This window comes from Aplosporella prunicola (assembly GCF_010093885.1).
Source record: "Aplosporella prunicola CBS 121167 unplaced genomic scaffold K452scaffold_4, whole genome shotgun sequence".
In the NCBI taxonomy this organism is placed as follows: Eukaryota; Fungi; Ascomycota; class Dothideomycetes; order Botryosphaeriales; family Aplosporellaceae; genus Aplosporella; species Aplosporella prunicola.
The window spans coordinates 1218203-1225486 of NW_022983532.1; the positions used below are offsets into that span (position 1 = coordinate 1218203).

Consider the following 7284-nt stretch of genomic DNA (forward strand, 5'->3'; position numbering starts at 1 on the left):
ATTGGCCGTTTGCTTTGTAGAATAACCAATCCACACCGGTGTTTTTGTCGATCACTTGTCCTTCTCCCCTTTCTCCCGCAAAGACCACCTCGACCTCGGGCTATTTAATCTGTAGTTTAACCCGGTTGATAAGCGGTTCGGTTTCACAACAGGAGGGGCTGATCAAGGGTAAGATTATGCGGTGACGTAGTACGTCAAGCACCTCATATAGGCCCATCGTCTTTATCGTTTCTATCGTTCTCCCAGTGTCATTTCATCTCTCTGTTACGACCATGCCTCAGGACAGAGCAGTCCGAATCGCAGGTATAGTCACACATAGTAGCATCGACTGTTCGTGTAGAGGCTGAAAATGTACCAGGTATTTCTGGTTCCGGACTCGACCGCCGCGATGCCATGTACGCAGTAGCAGCGAATTGCCCCGATGATCCTGTCGATGTGATCATTGGCGACTGGCTATCTGAGGCGAACATGACCCTCCGCGGAGCAGCAAAGATAGCTGGTGCGCGCTCATCTGCCTCCTTGAAGTACTGATACCGATGTCTTCATGTAGGCACGGGCGAGGCCTACGAACCTACCTTCCTCGACGCCCTTGAGCCAGCTCTTCCGCATATTGCAAAGCATCGCATCAAAGTCGTAGCTAATGCGGGTGCTTCTGATACAAAGCTGTTGCATGACCTCGTACTCAAGCTGATCAAAGAAAAAGAACTTGATCTCGATGTTGCCTGGATCTCCGGCGATGAGGTAATGCCAGCTGTAAAGGAAGCGTTGGAATCCAAGCAGGATCATTTCGAGAACGTCTACACCGGAGAGGTATTGGCAGATTGGAAATTCAAGCCAATTTATGCGCAAGCTTATCTGGGGGGCTTAGGTATTGCCGAAGCTTTCGCCAGGGGTGCAGATATCGTGGTTTGTGGAAGAGTCTCTGACGCCTCTCTTGCCATCGGTGCTGCATACTGGTGGCATAACTGGCAGCGCTCCTCACTGAACGAACTCGCCAACGCCTTTGTTGCGGGCCACCTCATCGAGTGTTCCAACTATGTCTGCGGTGGAAATTACACTGGTTTCAAAGACCTGGAATCCAAAGGTTGGGACGACATTGGATACCCCATCGCGGAAATTTCGAAAGCCGGAGAAGTTGTCATCACCAAAAGCAAAGGCTCCGGAGGTGAGGTGTCAGTGGATACCTGCTCCTCTCAGCTCGTATACGAGATCCAAGGTCCTTGGTATTACAACTCTGATGTGACAGCGATCCTGGACGAGACCTGGTTCGAACAGCTGTCAACTGATCGAGTCGCAGTACGAGGTGTCAAATCTGATCTACCCCCTCCCACAACTAAAGTCGGGATAACAGCAAAAGGCGGCTATCAGGCGGAAGTCCATTGGTTCCTCGTAGGTCTGGACATTGAAGCTAAGGCTCGCATGATGGAGGTCCAGATCCGGCGCTTGATGAAACCGTACATGGACCGTTATTCGAAGCTGACTTTCACTATCAACGGTTCCTGTACAGACAATCCAAGGGATCAGAATGCGGCGACAGTCGACTTCCGGATTTTTGCCCAGGCTCCAGATATGGAAGCGTTGAAGCCAGAAGCTTTCCTGCGGCCCTGTCTGGATCCAATAATGGAGGCGTATCCGGGAGCCACGCCTCATCTGGATTTTCGTCAGGGGCTGCCAAAACCGATATACGAGTATTATGTCACCCTATTGCCGCAGTCTGAGATCAAGCATCGCGTGCATCTCTCTTCTGGAGAAACAATCGATGTTGCGCCGCCAGCGACTACGAAAGATTGGCTGAAAAAGCAACCAGATCAGGCTGTCACGAGCGGCGTGGTCGACCATGCAAAGTTTGGAGAGACATTGAAAGGTCCGTTAGGCTGGCTTGTCCATGCGAGGAGCGGCGATAAGGGAAGCGACTGCAACGTCGGATTCTGGGTTCGACACCACGATGAGTGGGATTGGTTGCGGAGTTTGCTGAGTACAGAAATGATCAAGGAACTCCTTGGAGAAGAATATCGGGGGAAGCCCATAGTGAGTTTGAAGAGCTGCAGGTATTTACCCGGTTGCTGATATTGTTTCCAGGATCGGTTCGAGCTCCCCAATATGCGAGCAGTGCACTTTCTTCTCCATGATCATTTGGATCGCGGAGTCAGTTGCTCCAGCTCATATGATTTCCTAGGGAAGAATGTTGCCGAGTTCCTGAGGGTTAGGCATGTAGAGCTGCCAACGAGATTCCTTGAGCGTGGCAAGCTTTAGGTGTACACATATTCAAATAGCCTATCTGAATTTTAGTCACACTCCGTATAATTATCATTACCTCCGTTAGGCGGTGAATCTCGCTTGACGGTGACGGACGTTGTTGTTAGCCAGAGCGTGGTGATTTTCCTCCCCGCGTGCGGCAACGACATGAGATCACACGCTAGTGTCCTAAACAGGAAAGGTTAGCGCATGAGCTTAATTTTCGAAGCTCAACCGCGGCGACGACGCCGGGCAGACATCCACCGTGACAGACAGACAAGAAGCTCCACCCAACATCGCAACCATGGCCGTAAGATCTTCCAACTCCAATTTTACAAGGCTCCAAATAACTAACTCGTCAATTCAGAGCTTCGTCCCTCTCAACCCGCGGCCTATGCTGCAGTCGCTGTACGTTTGCCTACAACCGATCCGGCTTCCGCCAGCGCTCACGCACTGCGCCCATGTCGCGATCTAAGAAAGACGAGGACGAAATTATACTAACGGCGATCGCAGTGTCGGCAAGGAAGTCCTGATCCGCCTCAAGTGGGGTGAGACTGAGTACAAGGGCGTGCTCGTCTCCACCGACAGCTACATGAACGTCCAGCTGTCCAACACCGAGGAGTTCATCGACGGCAAGAGCACCGGCAGCCTGGGCCAGGTCCTGATCAGGTACGCGTCAATTCGCGCATGACGTAGCTGGTTGCCGAACACAAGCTGACAGATCGCGTGCGCAAACAGATGCAACAACGTCCTTTGGATGTCCGCTGCGGACGCTGCAGGCAAGGGAGATGCTGAAATGAGCGGTTAAACAATTTTTGATAACTACTTTTTTATTTCTAGCCCGGATGAACTACCGCGTGGCCGATGGCAAGAACTCAACCAAGTCATACGTCAAGAAGGAAGAGGAGGAGGGAAGGCGAAAGGGCGCAAAGTAAGAAGCAGCGCATGCTGCGCACAGACTTGCGATTGCCCCCCTGGAACTTCCCAGAACTACATTCAGAGCGCGAAGGCTGAGCGGGAGATCCCCAAGCTACGAAGAAGGAGACCAGGGAAGAGAACCCCTGCCGGGAAAACCGACAAGGAATGAGGGGCCATACTCTGGAGTTTTCGCGGATTCTCAGATACCACACACGATCGGATTGCTTAACAATGACACACGGCCACTTCCAACGGCCAATTCGTCAGCACTTCGAGCTACATGCATGTGAAATTACAACAGCGTATCTAAAGTACTTGCAAGGACTGCCAACATCCTCCGCCTCACTCCACCTCCTCAATCTTCGGTCTTTCCCTCTCCGCGCTCTCCTCACCCACTTGCCTCTCAGGACCGACATTCAAACCCCTCAACTTTCCCTCCAACCCCAGCCTCACGCCTCCCTGGTCGACAGCCGTCCCGTCCGCCTTCACGCCCACAGCCCTCTTGACCCTCAGCGCCTCCAACCCCTCTACAACCGCCCCCGCATGCCCCTTCGCCACCACATCCTCATCTCCATCCCTAACCCACTCCATCACACGCCCAATCTCAGCCCACCTCTCCGCTCCCACCGCCGGTCCCACAATCCTCTCGACGCCTTTCGCGACCTCTGCGCCCGCTTCCAGCCCAGCATCCATGCCTCGCAACAAGCTCATAATAACCATCGCGGCCGCGCGCCTCAAGATCGCAAAGCTCGCCTCCGTCTCCAGACTCAGCGCACCAAGCGCAATATCCACACCGCTGCGCACGGCGTCAGGCGCCAGCAAAGCCAGTGTCGCCGGCCGCTCCAGCAATGATCCCAAGATACTAAGGCCTGAAGTGCGCAGGCGCACATCCTCCTGCAGCCCAGTGTCGGACCACTTAGCAATGATGCTTTCGAGCAGCGCAGCATCAGCTCTATCCTGCTCCGTCTCAGGCTCTTCATCTCCTCCGTCCCCAGTGATGTTCAGCAGCGACGGCATCTCGGGCACACTACCGCCCCACTCCTTCTCTGCCTCGCGCTGCTTCTTGCGGCCGAGGGCCGCAGCGCGCTTCCGCGCAGCGAGGTCCTTGGCCCGCTGGCCGCGCCGGCTAGATACCGTGAGCGTGGCGCTGGCGATGCGCTGCACGAGAGGGCGCCAGGTGGCAGCTGAGCGAGGATCGAGGGCAGCGGCGCTGTCATCGCTGAGGTCCGCGACGACGCGGCCCAAGGTCTCGGCGACGCGGAGGCGGCCTTCGAGCCCGCCGTCCCCGACGGCGTTTTCGTTGGGGTCCGCGAAGGCGTCGACGAGCAGGTTGCTTACGAGGGGTGGGTCGCGCTGGGTTAGGGCGGCTAGGGTGCGCATGCAGTGCTGGTAGACGTATTCTTCTTTGTCGGTGAGGAGGTCGCGGATCAGGAGGAGGGTGATGGTCGGGACGTCGATGACGGGGGACCGTTTGTTGGTTAGGTCGCGGATTGTGGAGAGGCCCATTGCGCGGATGGGTGGAGCTGGGTCGATGAGTTCGTTGAGGGCTGCGTTGAGGGTTTTGCGGTCTGCGTCTGAGGGGGCCTCTGCTGGGGCTGCTGTCTTGGGGACGGGGATGTTTAGGATGCTGGAGATTTGCGTGATGAGGTTGTCGGCTGTTTGAGGTACGGATTCTGGGAGAGATTGCGCTCGGCTCACTAGTTGCAGTGGGGGGATGATGGTGGACAGCGTCTCTGATACCTGCTTGGTGGTCTTGAAGTTTGGAGCTGAAACGATTGTGCTCAGAAAGCTCAGAGCAATCGGCAGCAGTTCGTTGGAGTCGACTAAGGGAGTATATGTTTGTTCGTCAGTGCCGCCGACAGCTGGAGCATTCTCATGCTGAACGATATTGCTGAGACCGGCGTATGTAGCCTTTTCAAGATCTCGCTTTCGCTTCTTGTTCGCTTTTTCTGCCTCGACCCACTCATCCAGTAGCTGCTTGACTATTTGGATCATGTTTCCGGGGTCAGCAGCAAGTTTGTCCTTGAATTTCTCCAGTATGCTCATCACAAGCCTGGCGTTAATGAGAGATTGTAGTGGATCGTCCTCTTCTGGTGACCGCAAGCTGGGGCCTTTCGATGCAGTAGCAGTTTGTGGTAAGAGCCATTTCCTGGTTAAACGGACAAAGAGTTCGCCAATGTCTTGGTCCTCGATTGCGCCAGATTCAAGTAGCTCTTGGTAGGCTGACAACCTTGTTTCAACTTTTCCCATTCGCTCAAGAATGTTGTCTTCGGCTGGTGACTTCTCTCTTCGGCGTATCTCGATGCCGCCTTCACTGCCAGGTGCAAAAATCCAGGCTGCAGGTCCATCAAAAAGCAGGTTTGCTGCAAGGCTATCCAGTTGCTCCACGTTGGCGCCAAGTCTGAAGTAGATTTCGAGAAGACCCCAGGTCGTGTCGCGCCAAGAGCGATCCAGAGGCCTGGACTTACTGTAGGCAAGAAGAGCCCATAGTGGCAACATGAGTCTGCTAAGCAGACGCTTGTTAAGGCCAATGTTGGGCCGAGCCGTGAGAAGAGCCGTAAGTCGTGCCATGGCACGCTTCAGATCGCGCTCGGAGACAATGGTTGAGCCCATTGCAGCACTGCTTGTTGTTGACGCTCCCTCTTTTCCTTTTGCAGGTGGGCTTATGCTTGAGATCATGGGCTCGGCAAACAGCTTCCAGCCTATCGCGTCAGGCGTACCCAAGGCTCTCTGTCCAAGGACCGTACTGATCACTAAAGCTGAAGCTTTACTGAACTCCGGGCCATCATTCCCGTCAAGCATAGCCAGAAGCTGCGGTGCTAAGGCCTTGAAATAGGCGTCTGCAGACATGCCGCTAGGAACCGAAGATAGAAGCTTTGACGCCTGTAGCAAGGCATCAAGAGGCAGTGGTGGTCCTCTCGTGTCAACCTCGCGCCCGGGTTCAGCCGCCGGCTGGGGTGGTGGCGGGTATGAGGAGGCAATGAACTCGATGGTATACCGAACACCACGTGGACGAAGCGGGATGATAGCGAGTTGTTTCGAAAGATGGATCTTCAGCCATTGAGGTGTTGAAGGTTGAATGAGATACGTAAGAAGAGGCAGCGCAGATGCAGTCGGAGTCCTGATATCAATAGATTGAGTACATGCTGATAGCCTATTACTGGAAAACAGAAATTGATAATGGACGTAGTGGAAAACTGGACGTACTCTTGCACAAGCTTTGTGAATATCTCTTCGTATTTCGCATTGAAAGCTCTGTTCGATTTAGGAGAGAACGCAAGTTCACCTGCACCGGCTAGAACATCTACAAGAACACGCTCTCGTACAAGAGGCGCGAGACCAATCTGAGCATTCTGCAAAAATTTTGCCAATCCGTCAATAATTTCGGAAAGCAAGCCTACGTCCGGCTGCAGAGCATGTTCAGATTCAGCAGGCTTATTTAGGCCTTTGAGCACAGATTTAGGTCGACGTGTTATAGCGACACCTGGAGAAAGCGAGGGAAGGATGCCCCGAACGGCCAAGAGGTCCAGAAGGCCGTAGAGAGTCTTCCTGGAGTCCTCGTCATACTCCCCTTCGGAGATAGGAACCTTGGTTTGGTCTTGGCTTGAGACATCCGCTTCGTGGATCTGATGTAGGAGTGCCAGATCTCTCCGTAAAACTCCTTTTTGAGGATCTGAAGCCGTCGATTCTGCGTCATTTTTACTCAAACAATCAACAATGTCGACATCACCTCCTGTGTCTCCTCAGCATACGGTTCCGCAGCCAGGATGGACCATTGTTACCAGCTTTCCAAGCGGGGATCAAAAAGGCTTGGGCCTCGTCAAGTGCTTCCCTTAGAGTCGGCATGACGACTGACGATATGAGAGAAGTCGGGACGGGACGTTGTTGTAGGTTGGCGTAGAAATTCCATCGTCTTCTGACGTCACGTGTAGGCGTGGAATGCGCTAAGCCCGAAACGCGTCGTCCGACCACCTCCACCTTTGTTTAGAGCTTCCACTTGCTCTCACTCTTTCTCCCCAACAAACTCACCGCCAACGAATTGCGCGACACAGTCCACTCTCGTCTGCTCCAACCGCGTCAATCTGATCTGAACTCTCAAAACCATTCATCTGCTGCTTTTGAGGACCTTGC

General features: G+C 53.9%; 2 protein-coding genes across 2 annotated transcripts; one reads left to right on the plus strand and one right to left on the minus strand.

Annotated features, from left to right (window-relative positions):
- Positions 1 to 272: 272 nt before the first annotated feature.
- On the plus strand, positions 273 to 3035 carry K452DRAFT_356161 (uncharacterized protein; the record flags this gene model as incomplete). The annotated part of the gene is made up of 8 exons (XM_033546022.1): positions 273 to 303; positions 341 to 499; positions 551 to 2028; positions 2080 to 2202; positions 2465 to 2545; positions 2603 to 2643; positions 2749 to 2904; positions 2957 to 3035. 8 exons carry the CDS (start codon positions 273 to 275, stop codon positions 3033 to 3035), a joined length of 2148 nt encoding a protein of 715 aa, XP_033401496.1.
- Positions 3036 to 3435: 400 nt separating this feature from the next.
- On the minus strand, positions 3436 to 6999 carry K452DRAFT_356162 (uncharacterized protein; the record flags this gene model as incomplete). The annotated part of the gene is made up of 3 exons (XM_033546023.1): positions 3436 to 6274; positions 6361 to 6841; positions 6906 to 6999. 3 exons carry the CDS (start codon positions 6997 to 6999, stop codon positions 3496 to 3498), a joined length of 3354 nt encoding a protein of 1117 aa, XP_033401497.1. The 3' UTR covers positions 3436 to 3495.
- Positions 7000 to 7284: the final 285 nt, after the last annotated feature.